We start from the raw sequence: 24539 nt of genomic DNA, 5'->3' as shown, positions 1-24539 counted from the left end.
TTGGACTTATTGATAACCTACTTTACACACTGTCCTTTTTTAGTCTGTACTAATATATGTATGCATCTATAGCACCTGTGTCTTTGGTTCAGTTTTTATTTTGACTGATTTTATATGAGGATTTAACTTTTGCCAGTAATTTGGAATTTTGTCAATAGCTGTTACATTATAAAATTCCATTACTCTAAATTAACATGGTTGGGGCGCCTGGGTGGCTCAGTTGGTTAAGCGTCCGACTTCAGCTCAGGTCACGATCTTGCGGTCCGTGGGTTCGAGCCCCGCGTCGGGCTCTGGGCTGATGGCTCAGAGCCTGGAGCCTGCTTCCGATTCTGTGTCTCCCTCTCTCTCTGCCCCTCCCCCATTCATGCTCTGTCTCTCTCTGTCTCAAAAATAAATAAACGTTAAAAAAAAATTAAAAAATATAAAAAATAAAGAAATTAACATGGTAGTAGTTAATTTGAATTTTATTTTAATGCTTTATACTGAATGAGGAAGTAGTGATTATACATATTGTTGAATACTAACATCATTTGTGCTTATTTACTTAATTTGACATTTTGGCATATTTTTGATGTTTTGTGTTTTAGCACAAGGCTTTCACCGAAGTATTTCTGGATGATTCACATAGTCCTGCAAATTGTCGGATATCAGTCCAGGTTGCCACACCGGCATTAAACCTTTCTGTCCGCTTCCCGATACCCGATCTTCGGTCAGATCAGGAAAGAGGACCGTGGTTCAAGAAGTCGCTTCAGAAGGAGATCCTTCATTTAGCATTCACAGATCTAGAATTTAAGACTGAATTTATAGGAGGATCAACCCCAGAACAGATTAAATTGGAACTTACCTTTAGAGAACTAGTTGGTAAGATTGAACGTGCCTGTAAGAGCCAGACCAGAAATAACCGCTACTGAAACAAACATGAAAAAGTCTGACGGTCCACAATATTAGTAACATTAGACACCATTAGAAAACAAGAGGAATGGCTGTTTTCCAGTATTGTATACCAATACGGGATACAATTATTTTTTTGTTTTAGTTACTAAGCATGATTATTCACTTCCTTAAAGTACTTTTCTACAGGGGAATGTTGTAAAGTTTCTTTTCCCTTGTTCTGAGTTTTACACCTCTTTACAGATATTTACAGTTGATTTGCTGATTATGACTTCATTAAAGGGCCTTTAGGCGTTATCTGATCTAATCGACAGTGGTAGGAAACTCAGTATTCTGGAGGAAAGTCATTCTTTGTGAGATGGACTGAAAAATCACGCATTGGTTATTGTGAACGGAGGGAATTCTTACAATGCTTGGTACAAAGCGTTTAAGAAATATAGTTATTATCCCTGTGTTCCTAGATGAGCTGCATAAACTTTTGTGTAGAATAATCATTGAGTGACACTCACTAAGTGGCACCTGCTGTATTTACTGTCATGATTATGTACCTTACACATTAAACTTGGTGCCTTAAGAATTTGAGTTTGGGCAGAAAACATCATCTTTAATTCATCTGCTCATCCTGTCTCCCCACATGTACCCATGAAACAGGGACAGAAGAATAAGTGCTGTACAACTTAATGTTGCACGTGTCCCTCATCCAGAGGACCTTTGCTTATGTAAGGAGGAAACTACTTTTTCTCTTAGCACTTGAAAAGAAATGCATTTTAGTGAATCAGTCTTGTTTTATTAGGGTCATTCCAGGAAGATAAAGGAGAATCATCTGTTAAGTTTTTCCATGTGTCTAGTGGGGTAGATGGAGATACAGCATCATCAGATGACTTTGACTGGCCACGGTGAGTACCAGATGTATATGATAGACATTTAGTGAGACTGTTGTTTCTAGAATAAATTGCTGTAGTACTTTTAATTGACATTTTGGCTATGAATTTAAAAATACTCACCCTTAATGCGAGAACTCAGAGGAAGATGGACAAAATCAATTTAAAAATCCATATTGAGGGGCGCCTGGGTGGCTTGGTCGGTTAAGCATCCGACTTCGGCTCAGGTCATGATCTCACGGTCCGTGAGTTCGAGCCCCGCGTCAGGCTCTGTGCTGACAGCTTAAAGCCTGGAGCCTGTTTCAGATTCTGTGTCTCCCTCTCTCTCTGCCCATCCCCTGCTCGTGCTCTGTCTCTCTCTGTCTCAAAAACAAATAAATGTTTAAAAAAATAAAAATAAAAAAAATAAAAATCCCTATTGAGTGTATTACTCTATGATGAAAGGTGTCTGTCTTTATTGTGAGAGATGAAGTTTAAAGTGTATTCCCTGGTCTCAAGTTACCCAGTTTAAGTAGAGGGACAGAAGAATCCTTAACTGTTTTAAAAATCGTTCAGGGCTACAGGCAAAGAGTCATGTGGCATCATTTGGTTAGTCGTCAGAAGAATCTTCTAGTCCGTGATCTCTTTTTTTCAAAAAAAGTCCGTGACGGTGTTTTACAAATCTGGGGAGCTTTTCCAAGATACTGATTCATGGACTCCACCCTGAGATTTTGGGATGGAGCGTGGGCATCAGGATAGTCCAAAATTACATCAGGTGATTCTAGTGTACAGGTGGATGTCAAAAATTACTTCAGGATTTCTTAGAATTAATAAAATAATTATATTTATTATAGGCTACTGTATTCATTAACACACTCGTTACTCAGTAGATATTAGAACAAGATTATTATTTAACTTAATGGCCTGATAGTGGGCTTTGATATGTTTGAAAGGATGTCATTTACTTGAAATAATGACTTTTTAGTATATTGAAAACTGAATATTTGAAACCTGAGCATTAAAGTGGTATTTCTTTAGCGCCATTGCCTGCCACCAGTATATCAGGCCTTGCAGGCTCTTAGGCGTGATCAGTTCGTGCCTGGTAATGAGCAGTTTACTGTATGAGTTTCCAGCATAAGAAATGGATCTACTTCAGTTAATTTGGAAGCACATTTTATATTAGAATATCAAAATTAGGAAACATTGGTCACTGTTCGTCACTAGAGCCAACCGGCACCACCTACTTAGGGGAAAACCCATTATAGATGCACGACAGCTGTTTTGTTTGAGGGCATCAGGCCTCCTCACAGCGGTGTCGAAGGGCAGACTGCACATCCTTTACTAGTGACGAGCAGGGAGGAGGAAAGGAGGGGCCGAGGGCATCAGCTCCTTTATTCCAGGTTTGTAGCTTCCATACGACGGCAACCCTGCAAGCCTTTCATGATTGAAATTCCTGAAGGAAAGAATTACTTCATCGTTGCAGTTCTAGCTTATTCCCTTATCATCCTCTCCTTTTCCATTTGAACAGTTTCTAGAACGTAAGGTCTCTTAGGTAAGCAGGTATTCCATGATAGCAGAACCCCAGAAGCATTTGATTTCGTGGTACTAAATAGACTTCTTAGGTAAAATTCGTTGGCTGTTAGTGAAATTTACAGATCACCTTGTGTCCTCAAAAGATCAGATTTTTCTGTTAGCCAAGTATAAAATGGTAATGCCCCTGTTTTATTTCCTTCTGTGCTTCGAAGTTACAACACACTCCGAAGCGGTTACGTGTCGATAACTAGACTTCATAGAGAAGCTGAATCCTATTGTCAGTGGTTTTTGTGTCAGTGTGCAGAAAAGTTAAAGCTTTGCAATTCACGCCGAGACCTTGAGTTTTTAAATTGTCTTTGCTGTCAGAATTGTACTGAAAATAAATCCGCCAGCCATGCATTCCATTTTGGAGAGGATAGCAGCTGAGGAAGAAGAGAGTGATGGCCGCTATCAGGAAGAAGAGGAAGGAGGTGCTCATTCCCTAAAGGATGTTTGTGATCTGCGAAGACCAGCCCCATCTCCCTTTTCTTCTCGCAGAGTCATGTTTGAAAATGAGCAGGTAAAATAAAAGTGAGCAGGCAATGAAGGGATTAGCCTCCGTCACGTACCAGTCATTTTCATTCTTTATTTTTAAAAAGTACTTTGTATACTACGTTTACTAGGTTTTTAACTCCAAGACTGAATAATACCCATTTCTTTCTTGGTTAAAAGTGATTATGTGTTTGCTTTCTTGCTCACATACCAAGTCCTATGGACAGGGTCAGGAGATGCTACTCTTAATTCTAAATACGAAATGGTTATTTGATGCTTTTTTTGCCCCAAACTATTCTATTTTAGATGGTGATGCCAGGAGACCCTGTGGAAATGACAGAGTTTCAGGATAAAGCAATCAGCAATTCTCACTATGTGCTGGAACTTACATTACCCAGCACTCATATAACACTACCTAATAAAAGTTTTTATGAGAAGCTGTATAATAGGTGAGTTGAAACGCATTCAGTTGAGTCTTTGGGATTGGACTGTTCTGCCTAACTGCCTCCCCGTTTCCCCACTTCCCCCTTTTCTTTCCTTTAATATTATCTACATCTCTGGGTACCTTGTGTGCTGTTGATTATGAAACTTAACGTTACAGTGGGCTGTTGTCATAGCAGAGTTTCCTAACCAGTGTGCCTGGTAACTCGGTTACTTGCGTGTGAAATGTTTATTTCCTCCACCGTCGTTAGCTGGCTGCTCTCTGTCACCTTACCACAGGGTACTGAGAAAATATGTCTTCTGTGCGTGCAGTGACATGAAAAGAGTTGGGAGGTCCTGGATGGAGGCCAGCAGGTGCTAGGGTGGAGTCAGAATCCTAGAATCTTTGTGTAAGGAGCATCTTTTTTCAGAGTTTAAAAAAGCATCTTGTTAGAATTCTACAATTCAAACTTGTCAGTTTGCATGTAACAATTTAAATTGATTATAAATATCCTTAACATATCAAGCAAATATGTTGAAGTAAATGGGATTCTAGAGTTGAAATATCCTAGCCTCTGAAGACCTTCCTAGCTTACCTGGCCTCCCCAAGCTCAGTTTCCTCATCTATTAAAAAAAAAAAAAAAAAAAAAAAAAAAAAAGTGGGTGATACTTATACCTGTCTCAAAGCGTTGTTTAGAGGATTAGATGATACAGTACTTGGAAAGTTCTGAGAATACTGCCTAGCATATAGTTAGCGCTCAGTAGTCCTCTTGTCACTGTCCTCGTTCCTATACACTGAAGGAATCTCTTCTATAGCATACCTGAAAGATGGTCTAGAAAAAGATGTTCTTAGTGTCTGTCATCACTAGCTTCCCATATGTAAACATGCTATTCTCATTTTTACTATTTTATTTTATTTTATTTTATTTTCAGAAGCGCCACCTTTGTTTCTGCTGTACATTTACTTGGTATCAGATATCCCTGGCCCTTTATTCCTTAACTGTTACTAATAAGCTCTGGATCTCCTTATTGCCTACCCGTGACCAAGACTGTTGATCTTAGAAAATTTAAGTTCAAGAAAGATCCACCAAGTTCAGTTGTCTTGATGATGAGATAGGTTCGTAGGACAGTCCATTGAGATGCAGGAAGAAAATGTTCTTCTGTTTAACTTTTTAAAAAGTCATAAAATTTATATATTTGTTTTATAATATTCATAATGTATAAATTGAAGCATATAATTTATAGACACATCAGAAGGCTTTTACAGTTGTTTTTTTTTTTTAGCTTTTAGGGGTTTACACGTGATCTAAGATTTGGAAACCACTGATCTCTCAACCATTCTTTTATAGTTGTGAAATAACTAAGAGCTCACGGGATGCGTAAGGCTAAGACAGAAAAATGAAAGATTAGTTCAAAGTCCAGCCCAGAGGTCAGAGGGCTTAGTCCATTTCTTACACTTTCTGCATTTGCTCAAGCAGGTGGCTGTTGGTTAAATTGGGAGATCAGAACAGAAATATGCATCTTAAACAAATTCAATTTATAAATCTGTTCCTTTACCACATTTTAAATACAAGACCAGGTTTGTTTGTTTTTTTTAACACGAGTCCTTGGTTGGAGGATTTACATAAGTATAACCCGAAAGGTTTTGTCTGCAGTTTTTAATTTCTGAAAAAACAGTTTCAAAGTAATCTGAGTACAGAATCCTTCTTGGATTTTAAGATTTTTTCAGTCTATATACTTAAAAGTCGTCTGCTAGCACAATATTTTATTAAAATCTACTTACAGCAATAAATACAGCTGGGATGAGCACATTTGAGGCCAGACACAGTGACACTTGGCGAATACACAGAACGTCGAGCTCGCCTGGTGGGAGCGGCATTCTCCGGTGTGCTGGAGAGCAGTCCCAAGGAGCCAGCAGTCAGCATATGGGGGACATCAGTCAGCATGGCACGTGGGGCAGGTGACTGCTCCCGTCGGGGTGCTAGAGAGTATCTGTTCTTCTGAGGATGGGTTACGTGGGGGGTTGCCGAAGAGCATTTCTGTCGTGCCTCACTCTGCCCACTTCTCCTGCTGTCAGATGCCTACAGCTATATAAATACTGAAGTGTTCCCTTACCTTGTGGATCTTATAAGTCACATATCGAGGCTCTCCGGGCTGTGAATTCTTTGCTCCTTATTTGGCTGTGAATATGTATATTTTTATTTTGAAGTTAATATCAAAGTTTTCAAATGTTCTCCAGCTTAACAGAAAATGGCACAAAGAGCTTTTTTTTTTTTTCTCTCCTGAATCCTTTGAGACTGAGCTGCTGGCCTGAGGCTCTCTGAGCACTTGGGTGTGTACTGCCCACAAACAAGGACACTCTTCTACATAATTGTAACTCAGCCATCAAAGTGAGAACATTGATACTCAGCGCTACCTAGTCCTCAGACCCCATTTGAGTTTTGCTAAATGTTTCAATATTGCCCTTTTGATTATATAATTGTATGTTCTGTATTATAGTGTTATGTATTCTATAATGTATAACATAAAATACATATATAATATTTTATAATATAATTAATGTAGTATATAATGTGTATTATATATTATATAGTATATATAACTTTTATTCTTATTTTTAATTTTTGTACATCTAAAAACATAACTCTGACCAGGAGTTATAACCAACTTTGCCTTAACTTCACACATTTAAGATCTTGGTTTATTCCCTCAGTGCCTGGGTCATCGGGCCCTGTTTAGACACACAGTCTCAGGTACAGGACCGTTTTTTCTATTTCAAAAGTCCTTTAGAATAGAATGTAAAAAAAGAATTTTCACTAGCTTTTTGGATCAGATATTTCTTGAGCATCTTATATTTTAAGCTCACAACCACAGGACCATGGTGATATGTCCTTAAATATCTTAGGCGTCTTCTTTCTTGGTATTAGAAACATCACCCGTGTTTTGCAGTATTAATGGTACCAAGACTGTGTTTAGACCAACATGTAAATTAAGGAAAATGTAAAGTCATATGAAACTTATCTTTACAGGTCACCTCCCAGGAACTCCAGGTTTTAGATAAAGTAATGGTTTCTCTTTAACCTATGAAGATAAGAGAATAGTTGTGAGGAATAAGTAAGAGAAGAGTTATTTCCCGAGAAGATTCTTCATTTTGGTTTTTTTTCCCCCTTTTATATCTTTGTTATTTATATACATAGGAGTTCAAAGTAAGGTCAGGGTTTAGACTCTTTCGTTTCTTTGTCCTATAAGTAATATACCCAAGAGAAGCCAGCAAGCCAATGAGTACCATACAGTTTTGGGGCACAGCTGTCATTGTGTCTGAGATGAGACCTATTTCTGGCCTGTGTCACTGGTATTCTTCACCTATGACGCTTCCCAGATGGAGAGCTTTCAGGGTGGGGATCTCAGTCTACTGAGGGTCACAGTACTCCATCCTGGTGTATACTTTCTAGGGCTGCAGAAGCTCAGGAATTGGCCCAGAAAATTCCTAGACAAGTGGTTTCTCACAGGAAGGGCCAGGGCTCCATCATGGCTTGGCACCTTAACTGGTATTCACACTAGGCTTTACGATGAGTCTGTGCTTTTGGCAGTCCTTCCGTGTGAGTCATCAAACCCTTGGTGCCTGTTACGTGACAGTCACTGTGTGAGGCCCATAGAAGGGTGCCCAAGACCTACGTCCCTCTCTCTGAGAGGCTGCAGTCTAGGAAGGGGAAGCAAGAGAATAGAGTGTTGTAGGCGCCATGATTGAGTTACATCTGTGAAGGATTTGCTGGGGGTCCAAATCGATCAGAAGGCTTCGGAGAGGATGTTGTAAAGTCTGAGTTTTCATGGAAATGTAGAGCATGGGTGATGAGGGTGGGGGGAGGAACAGAAGGGCATCAGAGTAGGGACAGAGATTTCTTTGAAAAAGGAGGATGTGTTGGTCGCCTGGCTTGACACGTATCAACCCGTTAGTCCCCGGTCTTGACTTGGCTGCGCAGCTCGTGAGAGGGTCTCATGTTTCACTTGCGCTCTTGGTCTCCTGCACACTCCCCAATGAAGCTGCTCTTTCTGTGGGAGGGAACGCACTTATCTAGGGACGGTGAGCGATGGAGGAGAGAGCTGGACGAGATGTGGGCTGTGGCCCCAGTTCCCCCGCAGATCAGCTGTGTGGCCTGTGGGAGGCAGCTTCTCCGAGCATGAAGTGAGGGTGATGGTTCTTCCTTGGCTGCCCCGTGGGATTGGGGGGCATCACACGAGACAGAGCGTGCTGTGTTGCGGCTTGCAGAGTGCTCTCCTGTGGGAGCAGTTTTCCCTTGTTCCTCATGGGTTTTTAAATTAACTGCCTCCTTTAAAGTGCATTTAGATGTATGCACACCACACAGGTAAAACTAGGCAGATGGCTGATTAGGTTATCGCATCGTACGGATTCCTTTCTCACGGCCCCGCACTAGCACCATCCACTGCTTTTTCCTTTGAAAGAACGTAATGGATGTTTACAAAAAACAAAAAAACAAAAACCAAAACTTTTTTTTTTTTGTAGGGTCTAATTTCTGTGTCACCATTTAGAAAAATTATTATTCACGTGACTTCTTAAAGGCATGTTCTGTCGTGTACCTTCAGTGGAACTACGAGTGATGTCCTTATTTTTCAACTTCTGTCTATAATAGGATCTTTAACGACTTGCTGCTCTGGGAACCAACTGCCCCTTCGCCAGTGGAGACATTTGAGAATATTTCATATGGTATTGGTCTTTCCGTAGCCAGTCAACTGATTAATACCTTCAACAAAGATAGTTGTAGTCAATTTAAATCTACAGTTCACTATGGTAATGTATTTTAAATTTGTTTGGAATTAAAATGCCTGGTTTATCAGTAAATTAGCAACCCTTTCTCAATTGGCATTAAAATATTTCTTGGCTGTTTTCTGCTCGTAATATATTTTATAGTATCTTTTAGTAACTTACAGTATTTCCCCACTTTCATCTACATATTGAGAATATTATCAATGAAACGTGTTGCCTTTATAGTGACACCATACACGTTGTCTTAAGTTCATTGGGAAAGAGAACAATATAGTAAGTACGTTCTTATTGTGAGGCCAGATTCTTGGTAAAAAAAACAAAAGAACAAAACAGGTTGTAAGATAAGAATTGTGATAATGTTCCAGTTACTGTTTTATTTTAATAACTGTCAGAACCGTAGAATTATGACATTTGTTTCTCGCAGATGAGGAAAGTGGATCTGAGGAGGAGACGTTGCAGTATTTCTCTACCCTTGATCCCAACTATCGTTCCCGTAGGAAAAAAAAACTAGACTCTCAGAACAAGAACTCACAAAGTTTTCTCTCAGTTCTTCTGAGTGTTAATCATGGATTAATGGCAGTGTTCACAGAAGTAAAGGTGAGGATTTACAAATGCAAAGTGTTTCAAGTGTATCTTATTTCAAATCTCCCCTGATCCATACATGCAGTCATCGAGGGAGTGGGAGGTTGTCTCGGGCCTGGGGAAGATCAGTGTTGTGAGGCACTCGCTCCGCGGTGACCTGGTGACCGCAGCTTTGGGGAACGAGCGGTCACTGCAGATCAGAAGACAAGTGTTACGTGGTCCTTTTGGCAAAAATGCTGGTTCTGCTCCTGCAGTGATCGCTAGAAATTTTATCTGTTACAAAGGCGGATGAAGTACAGGGATTCATTTGGCAGAAGAGGCCCCCACCAGCATTTAATTATTCAGTTTTTAATACCACTGTGGTGGGTGGTTCCAGAATCGGACCAGTTTGCCACCACATGGGAGGAACTTCGAAGCTGAATCAGGAAGGAGCAACCCAAGGGTCGTTCTTCCTTTTCTGCATGTAAATAATGACTTCTGTGTTTTTCTGATCTTTTTTTTTTTTTTTTAGCAAGATAATGGAGATCTGTTGGAGAAGAAGCATGGCGAATTCTGGTTAGAGTTCAATAGTGGTTCCTTGTTTTGTGTGACAAAATACGAAGGTTTTGATGACAAGCACTACATCTGCCTTCATTCTAGCAGTTTCAGTCTATACCACAAAGGTAGGACACGTTTCATGTGTGTGTTGTTCGCTTCTGTTTAGACCGGTTTAAATTTTATTTCACAAAATCTATTGAGAACAGAACTCTGATAATAGAAATTATTTTCTGTGGGGTGTTCTGATTCCATTGGCAAAGTAATGCTTATTGTACATTAGGAGTTGACTTTATGTTTTTTGGGGCAACAACTTTATTGAGATACAATTCATGTACCATCCATTTCACCCATTTCAACTCCACATTTCATTGGCTTTTACTATTTCACAGAATTGTTGCAACCATCATCACAGTCAACTTTAGAATGTTTTCATCACCACTAAAAGAAACTAGGTACCCCTTAGCTGTACCCCTCCCATAGCCTTCACCCTGCCCAGCACTAAATAACCTCTGATCTACTTTGTGGATTTATGTATTCTGTATGTTTATGGAATCATTCAGTATGTGGTCTTTTGTGACTGGCTTCTTTCATTTGTCATGATGTTTCCAAGCCTCATCCAGGTGTGACGGTGTTTTATCCTTTTTCATTGCCGAATAACACTCCATTTTATGGATATACCGTATCTTATTATCCACCGATGAGTTGATAAGACTTTATGGTCGTTACTCTCTTAAACAGTATCTCCTTGTGGTAACAGATACGGAATTTACCATCCTGTGAGCACATTCCCTGTCACCTTGTGAACAGAAGATATTTGCAGCATTTTTTTTTTTTTCTTCTAAGTGTAGAAAACAGTACTTGGACAGTCTTAATGTTTATCAGATTTTTCTGTTTAAATTTAATTTTCCTAGCATTTCCTATCTTAATTGTTTTCTTGAGTACCGTCATTCATACCAACATTAGCAGAGACATACAGATTATTAACGTCAAGCTGGTTCTTGGTCATTATGGTCAATGGAAGTATATAGAGTTTTGTTTTGAGTTGTGAAAGTCTGAACTAATTTCAGATGATCATTTCGTTATGTCGTCATCTCGTTGTGGATGTAGGCATAGTGGATGGAGTGAGTCTTCCCACAGAAACACGACTGCCCAGTTCAACCCGCCCGCATTGGTTGGAACCAACTATTTATTCCTCTGAAGAAGATGGCCTCAGTAGAGCTGCTTCGGATGGTGTCGGAGGTGACCCTTCGAATATGCTCTCTGTCGCAGTTAAGATACTGTCTGATAAATCGGAGTCCAATACAAAGGTTTGTCTTTTGTATTTTTGTACCGTTATGTACTTGCCACTCCTTTGATTCCTAGCTCCAAGTGATTGCATAAAAGGCAACACATTTTTTCCCTTAGAAAAACTTTTCAAGTTTTGATTTAGAGGATTACATAGGTGGTAAATGGAATTCTTCGTGTTGTTGTGTGTAGGAATTTCTCATTGCTGTAGGATTGAAAGGAGCCACACTCCAGCACAGGATGCTTCCTTCTGGGCTTAGCTGGCACGAACAGGTAAGAGAGTTGTTACGTGCGTATTGGTTTCCTTCTGACTTCGTACTGACATGTAGTACACACACTGTAAAGTCACAGATCATAAAGGATCAGTGCTCACTGAGTTTTCCCTGGAGTAAACACTCCCAAATAACCACCTCTCAGGTCAGGAAGTGGAATATTATCACCACTCCAGAACGAAATTGATTTTTTTACCTTAAAGTTTGGACCCTAAATCTCCCACAGACAGAGTTATCGTGTATGTCATTTAACGGAAGGGATTCTGTGACCCAGAATCTTAGAGCACCTGGTATAGAGAAGAGATGAATGGCGTCCTGACTTGCACTTCTAACCCTGTATTCCTTAAGGTATATTTCAGAGTGATTTCAGAGTGATTCCCTAGGCCAGTAACATGCTTTGAGGCATTTAGAATGATTTTTGTAATTAATTTCCAGTGCAACAACCGTTTGATTAATGAAATACAGTTGGTCAATTTCTTTTCTATGTGAGAATTGTACAATGACTCTTGTTCATTTTCCTTAGAAAGGGGAACTTTTTCCTTTCCTCTGAAAATAATAAATTAGTTCATACTCGAAAGTTTTCAGAGAGCTTTCATAAAAGCATTTAGGGAACACAAGGAGTCTTAGAACAGTGTGGTGAGGGGAAAGAGACAGTTGGGGTGAGCGCTGAACTCGGTTGTGAGGGAGAGGTTAGTCTAACCCTATTTAGATAGAAATATGGGAGAATGGATGTCGGTAAGAGAGACTGAGACCGAGATGAGGTATAATGTAGGGAAAGATAACTCTTCCCAAAAATGGATTATGTAGAAAACCAGGCGGAGCGTAAGCAATCTTTAGCAAAATTTATTTTTTTCGAGAATTGTCCCTGGCAAAATAATGTAAAAGTATATCATACGTACTTCAGTTTCATGAGATAGGATTTTTCCACGACTTCTGTAGCATTGCAGTTGTCAGATGGGCCTCTCTCTTCATTTCAGACCCTGGTTTTGCAAATACTTTTTTGAAATGAATTCCTTCAAAATGCTGATTTTCTACTTTTAGCTTTGATTTTTCCAATAAACGGTTGCTTTTTCTGTGAGATATTTTATTTTACATTGGTATTAAGGATATCCTATCAAAACTTTTTTTTTTTTTTCCTCTAAAGCAGGGCATTTAATATTTTTGTGATTATAGATTTTATACTTCTTGAATATTGCTGATGAACCTGTCCTGGGATATAATCCTCCAACTTCAGTTACAACTTTTCACGTTCACCTCTGGAGCTGTGCACTTGATTATAGGTTAGTTCACAGATGGACTAAATAAAATTCTATTCAAAGTAGGTACTGAGTTTTGAAAAAATACGTAATTCAAATTAAGGTTCACACTGCTCTCTTAAGGGAGTTTCTGTTGTTGTAGCCAACTGATGTTTTTTGTTTCTTTTCGGTATTAGGCCTCTTTATTTGCCGATCCGATCTCTTCTCACTGTGGAAACATTCAGTGTATCGAGTAGTGTGGCCTTGGATAAATCATCATCTACACTCAGGTGTCTATGTGAACTTTGCTGACTACTAAATTCAGCTGGTCCAAACATGCTGACTGATACTTAGCTAAACTCGATTAGAGTCCCAGTCTTTTGTTAAAACCAGCATTCTTTTACTCATAGTCCTGTCTCTCTATCCAGGTTTTCGACTTTTAGATTTCAGATGATTCGTCCCATCTCTTCTGTTTATCACTGTTTTTTATTTTTAGGGAGGAAATGAATTCTTGAGATTGGTAGTTTACTGCTTAAAGCAGAATATAAACTTCCCGTATGACCTAATACACTTTATTTTCATAATTTAGGTCTTGTGAATTTGGGCATCTATTAAAACATGCTGAAAATTTACAATTCGAGCAGATGATTCAGTCTTACTCTTTACACAAATTAAATATTTCTAGCACTCAGAAGCAGTGAGTTTTAAAGCAATGCCAGATGGCACTTGTAAGAAACTGTATATGACTTTGATGACTTGTGTATCAGAAGAACGATACACCTAAGTGTGCCGTGATCACGTGTTAGGTATTCCAAGTTAAGTGTTTAGAGGTTGATTTTATCTTTTTTCCTCAGAATAATCTTGGATGAAGCTGCTTTGCATCTGTCTGACAAGTGTAATACTGTTACCATAAATCTGAATAGAGGTAAGAGTTGAAAAACAAAATCTGGGGTTAGGTGAATGCTCTTTATTTTTTGTACATGGATATTTTAAAGCATTTGAACTCTGAAATGATGCCACTGAACTAAGGATCTTGTTAAATACCAGTTTGAAGTTGTAATGTCCTTAGAATGTCAGTTAAGTGCATCAAGTTATATATACTCTATTTACTTAGTAAAAGATTAATTTTGTTTCTAAATAAAGGGAATTGTAGGACTTTTAAAGGATGAAACTATATTTCCATTGCATTTTAAATATTTTTAGCACCAAGTGCCATGAATTTTAAAGAGATGCTAGTTTTAATACATGTTGGTTGGATCAGCATTTTTTGAAAGCTTTGCTCAGATATTTTGTTAATTTAAAAAATTTTAGATTATGTTCGTGTGATGGATATGGGGCTTTTGGAATTAACCATAACTGCAGTGAAATCTGATTCTGATGGAGAGCAAGTAAGTTATTAAAATAAATGGAAATTTTTATCTAAGTCCTTTTTATAGGAGAGACTGAAGAACTATTGAATTTACTGTAAAAATAGTTTTGGTTGGAAGTAGATAAAATGTTTTAAAATTGGGATTTAGTCATTATAAATACACATTTCCTGTGGCAAGAATAATTATATTCTACTTTATTTAATGTAAACCTATGCAACAAAAGAAATTCTTATCTCGTTTGGAAAACGTTTTCTTAAATTTTTTTTTTTTTAAGTTTATTTATTTTTGAGAAAGAGCATAAGCTCGAGCAGGGATGGGGCAGAGAGAGAGGGAGAGAATCCCAAGCAGGCTCTGTGCTATGCGGGACTCGAACTCACAAACCGTCAGATCATGACCTGAACTGAAACCAAGAGTTGGACGCTCAACTGATTGAGCCACCCAGGCGCCCCTGGAAAATGTTTTCATCCATTTTCCCTTGTGTGCGCCCAGACTGAGCCGCGCTTTGAGCTACACTGTTCGAGTGACATTGTCCATATCAGAACATGCTCGGACTCTTGTGCTGCGTTGATGAATCTCATTCAGTACATCGCCAGCTATGGGGACTTACATGCGGCTAACAAGGCGGAGACGGAGCCTGGAGCCCCTGAAAGAAAGACAAAGGTACAGCCAGCGGTATCATGCATTACAGCTAACTCACCCTGACCCGTTGCGGCCACACGAGTGCCAGGTGTAGTCGGTGAGGTCTTCATGACCGTCACGAGGTAGAAAAGAAACTTTGAAAAATCCTCTATTATTTACCTTCAGAGTGATGAGGTCTGGAAAGGTGGTTCCAGGGGCCTTTTTGGAAAACCGTTCTGCTGTCTGATACTCTTTGTTTCAAAACCTTAATCTTCTCGGCCAACATAATACTTTTTTCCAGACTTGAGTTCTTTTCATCTCACCTCCAGGAAGAAAGAAAACACTTAGCATGTAAGAGCTTGTGATGTGCAAGTCGTGTGTAAAACTGCTTCTGAGAGGGGGAGATGCAGGTGTTCATATTGTTTCCAGAGGCCTCTGTTCTCCTTCATGTTTGTTACGTGGGATTCTGTTCAGTTTTCAGTCTATGTTCTCCTGTGTGATTTCCCTTAACCCAGTGTGACAGGGTAAAGATTATCACCTCTGTTTCATAGGTGAATAAATTAAAACCCAGAGAATTAGGTGAGTTGCCCAAACTGGTAGCCAAAATGGCAACAAGATTCAGGTATTTTGATTTCCGGTTCAGTGCTTTCTTATGCCCCCATACATTACCTCTCTGTCCTCTCTTATGTCCAGATTGAACAGTGTCGAGTGTGTTTAGCATTTTTAAGTGTTCAGTGTTTTTTCATTCTTTTTCATCGTCTGGTCTGTGAACAGAATTTTGTCTCTTTGGTGATGGAGCCTCTAGTAAGGGCCTGATGGACCTTGCATTCTTTTGTTCAGGATGCTTCTACCCTTCATTTGTGTTACACTTCTGTTTTTGACTCCTTGCTCCTGCTATATTCCCACCGATAAGAAGGTGATTCATGACACTCCCTCTCTACTGTTTATTCTCTTTTTAAAAACATTCTCCGGTTTACTAAAAGTTACTTTAAATTATCCCTTTCAAATGAGATATTTCCAGTTCAGAGTCCTGCTCCCATTTGAAAAGCGTGATCTGGATGTAATGAATGCACAGTTCGCTGACCAAAATGGTTAAGCGTCCCTGCTGGAGATGAGCCCCCAGAATCCCCGTTCAGTAGGTTTCCCCTCCTGTGTGCCCCCTGCTGTCCTTGGACAGATGTCCATTCATCCCGAGACCTGAGGCTCTGATCTGCAGCGGCTTTTGGTGTCAAAGGGGCGAGCCTTGTTGTAGCTGCCAGATCTGAGCAGATTTAACTCTGCAGAGAGAGCCTCCCTCTCCCCCAGCCTCACTGCAGTATTTTTATCCTGTCTCTCCTAATGTGCTGTCTCTTCACGACCCCAGTTCACTGTGCTGGCTGGGACGTGATGGCATATTTATTTCTGTTTGCCAGTAGTTGTCAGGGTGATGGTGATGATGCTAAAAACGTAAGACGTAAGCGCTGCCGAGCAGAGTGTGGAACGCTGCCTGCGTTCCTGCTTCCGGTGTGTTTGTAAAATGTAGTGTATTTCCGGGACAAAATGATGCTAAGTCATTTGCTTCTTAGAGCATTTTCGGTTATTTTTAATTAGGCTTTTTGGCTGTAGGTAGATTCCGGTGGCCGCTCATCCTCACGAGGCCCAGTACTTCCAGAAGCAGATCAACAGATGCTGCGGGATTTGATGAGTGATGCTATGGAGGAGCTTGACCTGCAGCAGGCCACTGCGTCTGCACAAGGCCAGTCTAACGGTAGGATGGGCCCGGCCTTCTTCCCCCGGGAGCTTCGGGGCCGTAGTTGAGCCTTACGTTATTTGTACGCATATAAATTCTTCAGCAAGTAACTTATTAACAAAAAGACAAGTCTGAGTTTGGGTGGATATTTATTAGTCAATCAGCTTGTGTTTATCGAGTGTCTAGTAGATAAACGACACTGGCCGGGGTGTTGTGGGGGACACAGATTAAACGGAAAACGGAGCTTATCTTTTCTGTTGGCGTAGAGTTTCGTAAAACAGATCGGCACTAAACCAAACTGATGCTCTTACTTAGAACGGTTGAGAAACGACATGAGAAAGAGCTTCAGAAAGTGTCACCATCCCCCCAACTGCTGTTCAGGAGGGATGGGAACCATCTCATTGGGCTTCAATGCAAGTGACATGAATTGGCTTTTCAAGAGTGGACGGGGTTTAGGTATGTGGAAGGGAGAGGAGGTAATCTTGGCAGGATCATGAACGTTGACAGAGGCACGGAAGCATGCACAAGCCTTAATTATCTCACAGCCCAGGCGGTTACTGGAGCACAAGCTCCCTTCTCATTGAAAAGAATTGGCCAGTAAAGGTGGAGAGGCGGGGAGGAACCAGCCGGTGAGAGAGCCTTGATAGCCAGACTGAAGCATCTAAATACTTTGAAGCATCCATCTAAAAAGTGTTTGTTTTCTAATTGGATGAACGTAGTCATTTCTACATATTCTAAAATCTTAATTTTAAAAGATTATCTCCGGGTATTAGAAAAGTTTAGCGTTAAATGTTGCTTTCATTCTAATTTAGAATAAATTAGAACTCAGGAAACAAACAGGAACTTTTTTAGCTTCCTGTGTGTGCTACATTATCTGTAATAAACATTAGCAGCTAACCTCCTTATGTGGGAAAGAATATTTCACGAATATTTACTGGACAGCTTCAGTATTCTGGTGCACCAGGCACTTACAAGGGATGAGTAACTTAGAAGAATTTAAAATCTGGTCTGGGAGCCTCTTGAGGCTAAAGTGGCACTTTATCCATCTTCGCGTTCTCCGTCCATCCAGTGGCTGGAATGACTGAATGGGGAAAGATACGTGGGAGAAACGCACAGAAACGTACGTTCACATTCAGGTTTGGCGCACGTGCGGTCTTTTGTGAACTTCACATTGACAGAGCTACCTGAGAACAGGTGTCCCATTGGGCTATCCAGCACCGGATGAAGTAGCCCATCTGTCACACGGCACCACGCCCTGGCCTAAAACCGCTTGGCCGCTGTTTCCAACCCACCCCCCTCCAGAAGCAGAGATTTCCTGTAGTCTTTAGGGGAGGGACGGCCATATGTAACCACTTTCCCTCCCCTTGCATTATTGTCCCAGAAGCTTCTTCCAGAGCTCCACCCACAGGACAGAGCTGTTCATATGAAAATCTGGCTTTAAGGAGCCTCCAGTCAACACTAGTCAGCTGCTGCCGAATTTCTGAGCTTCACTGATGCCAAATAACTAGGAGGAGACTCTCTATGACTTTATGAGACCGTCATTCACTGTTTGCTTGAAGAACGTCAAACTTATTGTCAGTTTCCTTAGTAGTGGCCAGAGGGTTATTGTCAGACAGAAATGAGATATGGCCAGTGAAAACGTTCAACACAGTGTGCAGCTGACATGTGGTTAAAACGGTTACCAAGCATTATTGTCGATGTTTCAAAATGTGCCAAAATTGAGTGGTTTTTTTTTTTTTTTTTTGGTTTTTGTTTGTTTTACCTAGGTGTTTTGAATGAAAAATCTCAGATTCAGGAGCCGTGTTGTTCAGACCTCTTCCTGTTTCCAGATGAGAGTGGGAACGTGTCTCAGGAGCCCGGCCCTGCTTACACCTCGTTCACACACCACCTGATCAGTGATGCAATGACAGGTGCTCCCACCGAGAATGACGACTTTTGCATTCTTTTTGCACCAAGAGCAACTATTCAGGTAATAAATGGATCATGTAACTGAGGCCTTAAGGTAGTGTTGCAAGTAAAATTGACCAAAGGGGACCTGAAAAAGAGACTTTAGGTTTTATTTTAACTCTTTGTAGTTGAGAATGACTTCATTTTGTAATTTATTATGGAGGCTTTGCAAATGTTTGCTATACTTTACTATTTCTATGACACATTTCTCAGAAACTCAGAGAAGAACGCTCTATGTTTGCAAAATTTTCTACATAGATTATTAAGCTGCAGATGTTGTGTGTAGTAAGATAGCTCTTCAGAGTATTAAAGTGGCAGAAAGGAGTGCTATCTAGAGTTGCTAGTCCAAGAATTGGGAAAGATAAGATCTGGTTTGTGTGAAGGCTGATGGATGGTTGATACGTATCATTTCCATGTTAGAGTCATGCTCACATTAATGTATTTATTTTTAATGTTTGTTTATTTTGAAAGAGAGGGAACAAGTTGGGGAGGGGCAGAGAGAGAGAGAGAGAGAGAGAGAGAGAGAGAGAGAGAATCCCAAGCAGGCTCTGCACTGTTAGCTCAGAGCCTAACGTGGGGCTTGATCTCACGAACCGTGAAATCATGACCTGAGCCGAAATCGAGAGTCATAGGCTTAAGTGACTGAGCCACCCATGTACCCCAGAGAGTCATGCTCATACTTAAAAAGGATGGTCTGGATTTAATGAATCCACAGTTTACTGAAATGGGTAAGCATTGGTGCTGAAATGGAACTTTATGCATCACCATTTAGTGTATATGTGTTAAACTGCTCGGTAGTGATTTGGCAGGTAAGTGTATTTGTTTTACTACATCCTGGAAAATTAAAAAGCAGTCAAACTCCCAACAAGTTTGTCATTAGGATCATGGTAATTTGGTCAGCATGTTGAAGTACGTTAAGTTTGAAATGTAATACTGACTTTGAATTAGAGAACTATAAAGCCCCCTCCACATACACACAGATAGACACTTGCTATATCTGTGCCTTTTTTATTATCAAACAAATAGTAAAAGCCAAACTGAAGACTATAAAAATTTTTTATGGAATGATTTACATAGAACAGAAAGTCCATTTTATGGTTAATGCAGAGTATCCAACGTGGTGATTACTACATTGTAACTAGCCCCGTTTTGTATATTGAAATTATTGTTAAAAAGAATGCAGAATCAAGAAATCTTGAGATAAGCAGCGTAATCAGTGGTTTCTACTGCGACAAGATAGGATGTGTTCCCTGTTTCTTTGCTGTAGGAGAAGGAAGAAGAACCAATTGTAAAAATAATGGTTGATGATGCAATTGTCATAAGAGAGAATTATTTTAGTCAGCCCATTAAGAAGACAGATACAAGCAAAGCCCCAGTGCACTTTCCCATCCCTGTCGTCCGGTATGTTGTTAAAGAAGTCTCTCTTGTTTGGCATCTATATGGAGGAAAGGATTTTGGAACAGTCCCTCCTACTTCTCCAGCTAAAAGTTATATGTAAGTTGATTTCTACAAGAATTTTTCTTGTTTCTACAAGTTTCTACAAAAACTTACTAGAAGTTTTTTGTTTTGTTTTTTTTTACAGGCCACTATGTTCTTTTCACAGCATACGTAGAATTTGTCATTTTAAGGAGTATTAATAAAGTAGTATTGAAAACTATGTGATTTAAGTTACTCCTTTAATATAAAAGCTCTTCATTTGTAAACTTATTCGCATTGTTTGTATGTTTACCAAACTAAGGCAACTTAAGTGATTTCCATTCAGCACAATTTTGGGGCACCTACCCTGTGCCAGAGCCTGTGTTAGAGGCACATTCACCAAAATGAATAAGACCCAGGCCCTGGCCTCCATTCAGAAGGACCATTATGTGAGCAGGTGAGGGCAGTGCAGTAAAGCCTGTGCCTCAGGGGGCAGGGACCATGTGTGCCCTTGACTCTCTCCAGCATCCTGCTGGGTGCTAGGCTAGGGCTCGAGGCTCCTGAAGTACTTGTTAAATGTGTGTTTGGCTTTGACACATAGAAATACAGTTTGTGGCAACATGTTGATGGTTCTATAATCTTAGTTTTCTCTTGTTATCTTACTGTTTTTCCTGAGGTCATTCATTGCCTTTCTTTGAATATTCCTGCAATAAAAGGTTTTGTTGTTGTTGTTGTTGTTGTTTGTTTTTTCTTCATTTATAGCAGTCCTCACAGCTCACCTTCTCACACACCCACGAGGCATGGACGTAACATGGTGTGTGGGGGAAAAGGAAGAAACCATGACTTTTTAATGGAAATACAGTTAAGCAAGGTGAGATGGCAGTTTGAAGGAAAAAAGTGCCTGACGTGGGAGCATTAATGGGGGTTCGGAGTCACGCCCCCACCTTGTGGTCTTGAGCCACCAGCCCCACGCCTCTGGATTGGAAAAGTGCAAGGGGTCCTGTAAAACTTTTACCTCTTTTTCTTTCTTAAATGTTCTGAGAAGTTTGAGGGGTTTTGTGTTTTCCCAGGCTTTCCCTAGAGGAGTGTCTCTCAGAGTTGAGCAGGGGTCAGAAGCACCTTGAGGGCTTGTTAAAACACAGGTTGCTGGGCCCCAGAGTTTCTGATCCAGTAGGTCTGAGGTGGGGCCCACGAGTTTGCATTTTTAATGAGTCCCCAGGCGATTCTGATAACTCCCTTTTCCAGGCCCACACTTGGGGAACCACTGCCTTTGAGTGTCTGTCTATGTGAGAGGGCCTGCCGTCGGATGGCACCTCTGTCAGTCCCTCGTGAATGTCAGGGACCAGTATGTTCAGGCCACCAATGACATTATATGCATTTAATCCTTTCAGCTTGTCTGGGATTGTGCCCAGTGTCATATATTAGGGTACTTAACATAGGAATATTGTGGTGAGGATCGTCCCCCCCACCTCCCTCTTTGGGACTTGAACCCTGCATGCGTTGATTCACTTTCAAGCAATTTCATAGGTACGCAAGGTGCTGATCGTGTGTATTACTCCTGTTGAGGGTTTTGCCTGAAAAGGATAGGGAGTTTGCCAAGATCAAATAAGAAATGTCAGTCAAGCTTATCCTTGTCGGGGACACATAGATCAATAAATACGTGAACAAATAAAGAGCTGTTATGTTCTCCGAAAGTGAGAATTCAAAAAATGGTGAGGGATGTTTTGCATTTGAAAGAGGAATTCTAATTTGAATAAAAAGTAAAAATTGCTGTGTGTTCCCTCTTGGCTGTGAAGGTGAAGTTTCAGCACGAGGTCTACCCCCCTTGCAAGCCGGAATGCGAGTCCAGCCTCTTAGAGCACCCAGTCTCCCGGCAGGTGTTCATCGTGCAGGATCTTGAAATTCGAGATCGTCTGGCAACATCACAAATGAATAAGTTTTTGTACCTGTATTGCAGTAAAGAGATGCCTCGAAAAGCTCATTCCAACATGGTAAGATTTAAGACCTCCTATTTTCTGTCATTATATTAGTTTTGGAAGTGTTTTTTTTTTTTTTTTTTTTTAATTTTTTTAATGTTTATTTATTTTTGAGACAGAGAGCATGAGCAGGGGAGGAGCAGAGAGAGAGGGAGACACAGAATCTGAAACAGGCTCCAGGCTCTGAGCTGTCAGCACAGAGCCCGACGCGGGGCTTTGAACTCACGGACTGTGAGATCATGACCTGAGCCAAAGTCGGACGCTTAACCGACTGAGCCACCCAGGCGCCCCAAGGAAAAGTGTTTTTATTATATCTAACTGCAGAAGATTTAGACTGGGGAAAATTGCTGGGTTGGTTTGTTTTTTTTTTTTTTTCATTTTAATATGAAAATCCCTTTTAAATATGCTGCTTAAAGTTTTATGTTTTAAAAATTATTTTACACGTCACTTGGAGGGTCCGTTAATTATAATTGCCAGCATATTGATGCCTGAGGAAAACCAGAAGTCCATAGTGATCTACACAGAATACTTAGTGTTGCTGGAAGCTGGAAATGTTCCAGATTTCGAACACTTTGCAAGTTTTAGTGGAATAGAAATGATTCGCTCAGGCTCGCCGGAAGAAAACGTCACAGCAGCCGTCTTTGAAGTATGGCTGCAGTCAGCTTCAGGGGCCCAGCAGACCCCCAGGAGACGACACCGTCACCCGCGTCTTGTCCACTGAGGAGAACCCATACCTCTCATGAGACTCTTCAGGGAGCGTGTGACCCAGAAAAGTCTGAGTCAGGCTTGTAAGGGAAAAGGTCAACAACTCCACGGCTAGTTCTCGTGTCAGAAAGACAAATGGGATTTTTTTTTTCTTTTCTTTTCTGTTTGTCCTTTTTAAATGAAAACGAGGTTGTAATATCATTGGGGGGGGGGGAATGTTTTTCTCCTCTCGTAGTTGACGGTGAAAGCGTTACATGTGCGCCCGGAGTCTGGCAGGTCACCGCAGGAATGCTGCCTAAGAGTGTCACTGATGCCACTTCGCCTCAATATTGATCAGGTTTGTACCGCAAACATTCTTGAGGGAGTCGGGATTTTAAAAATGTCCAACGTCCGGAAGAAGAGGTTCAATTTAGGAGAATTAAAATGTTTACGATTTCACTTTTACGGAAGTCGCGTAGCTGAAGCAGAGTTCTGCTGGCGAGGAGCAGGGCGGACTCGTTAGGCGTTTGGGACCTGCTCTGTTGGCGGGTAAACATTCGATGTTATTCCCTGTCTCCTCGTCGCGTGCGTGCCGCAGCACTGACTACCTGCTTCCCACGCTCTCGTCCTCACGTACACACACTCGTGCAGGTGCACGGGTGTTTTCAGGGAGTGTTGAAGGACTCCCTCCTATCTGTGATTGAAAGATAAGAGCGGTTGTGTCTTTTTTATTTTTTTTTAATTAAAAAATTTTTTTTAATGTTTATTCATTTTTGAGAGAGAAAGAGAGCATCAGTGGGGGAGGGGCAGAGAGAAGGAGACACGGAATCCGAAGCCGGTTCCAGGCTCTGAGCTGGTGACACAGAGCCCCGTGCACTGCTCGAGCTCAAGAACCGGCGAGATGATGACCGGAGCCAAAGCGGGACGTTTAACCGACTGAGCCACCCGGGCGCCCCGTGAGCGGTTTTGTCTTAACCGCAGCACCTGGAAGAGAATTCCCACTGCCCTGGGCAGACTGGCCGATCACGAAATTGGTACCGAAAGAGATCACACGCAGCAGAGATTTGTGGAAAAACAGAAAGACATGCACTTTGCCATGTTTTAGCGAGCATCCCATCAGATTATTGCGGGTTTTGCGTTGACTCGGCTGTGTAAAACCTGGCCGGCACCTCTTGGGCACACTCGTTCAACGTGCACGACCACGTGGTGCTTCAGAGGCGTGCGGCCTGGCGGTGCGGGGCCCGGGCTCGGGGTTTGCATCTCGGTTCTCTTGTCCTGGTTGTGTGGCTCCGGGCAGGTTCTTTCTCCACGCCTCCGTTTCTTTGCTGGTAAAATCCAAGTAATAGATGTAGCCTCAGTTGTAAAAATGAAGATTGAAGATAGTGAGCGTTAAATATTTAGCTCGGTGCCTGGCGCACGGTGTTAAAGGTCTGTTGTTCTTACTAACCAAAGCACGTGACAACAGAAAATAAATGGAGTTGTTAGAATAGCCTGCTTTTGAAATAACAAAACTGTCCTGTCCCAGCCTACGTTGCTGTGAGCTCAGGTTTGAAGTAGAGAGTATGTGGGAAGCATTATTGGTTTGCTTAAGTAGTAGGGATTGAATAATGGTGACTTATCTAAATAAGTAGCAGATATCTCAGGAATAATGTATCAATATTTATATCATAAAATACAGGCATTTCTCAGAAAAGTCTCGTGAAGCGCAGAAGTTCCCCACGGCTTTACATCAATACTGTTCGCTTCTGAGCTGGGACGGTGCTGCTGATGCGCACTTGAGATTTATGTTCTCTCGTTAGGAGAAGAATATCTTTGCACGCCCGTATTTTAATTTGGTCCATCCATACATTGGCCTGTATTGGAATAGGAAT

General features: G+C 40.9%; 1 protein-coding gene across 4 annotated transcripts in view; it reads left to right on the top strand.

Moving 5' to 3' along the window:
* ATG2B (autophagy related 2B) overlaps nt 1-24539 on the top strand; it is a 72801-nt gene that overhangs the window by 29873 nt on the left and 18389 nt on the right. For 3 of the 4 annotated variants that reach the window (XM_019462207.2, XM_053889770.1, XM_053889769.1), the window contains exons 15-34: nt 588-861; nt 1685-1787; nt 3651-3843; nt 4122-4264; nt 8885-9042; nt 9443-9615; nt 10112-10262; nt 11245-11444; nt 11614-11694; nt 12867-12973; nt 13126-13218; nt 13783-13853; nt 14240-14316; nt 14788-14958; nt 16522-16663; nt 18412-18614; nt 19860-20086; nt 20771-20879; nt 21805-21999; nt 22925-23026. In XM_019462207.2, coding sequence (XP_019317752.2) covers nt 588-861; nt 1685-1787; nt 3651-3843; nt 4122-4264; nt 8885-9042; nt 9443-9615; nt 10112-10262; nt 11245-11444; nt 11614-11694; nt 12867-12973; nt 13126-13218; nt 13783-13853; nt 14240-14316; nt 14788-14958; nt 16522-16663; nt 18412-18614; nt 19860-20086; nt 20771-20879; nt 21805-21999; nt 22925-23026 — 2973 coding nt within the window. The remainder of the gene's footprint in view (nt 1-587; nt 862-1684; nt 1788-3650; nt 3844-4121; nt 4265-8884; nt 9043-9442; nt 9616-10111; nt 10263-11244; nt 11445-11613; nt 11695-12866; nt 12974-13125; nt 13219-13782; nt 13854-14239; nt 14317-14787; nt 14959-16521; nt 16664-18411; nt 18615-19859; nt 20087-20770; nt 20880-21804; nt 22000-22924; nt 23027-24539) is intronic. The other variant, XM_053889771.1, reaches the window with a different exon arrangement.

This window comes from Panthera pardus, unplaced genomic scaffold, assembly GCF_024362965.1.
Source record: "Panthera pardus isolate Hobbes unplaced genomic scaffold, ASM2436296v1 HiC_scaffold_24, whole genome shotgun sequence".
NCBI lineage: Eukaryota > Metazoa > Chordata > Mammalia > Carnivora > Felidae > Panthera > Panthera pardus.
The sequence above is the reverse complement of the archived record's forward strand: the minus strand, read 5'-3'. Positions and strand labels throughout refer to the sequence as shown.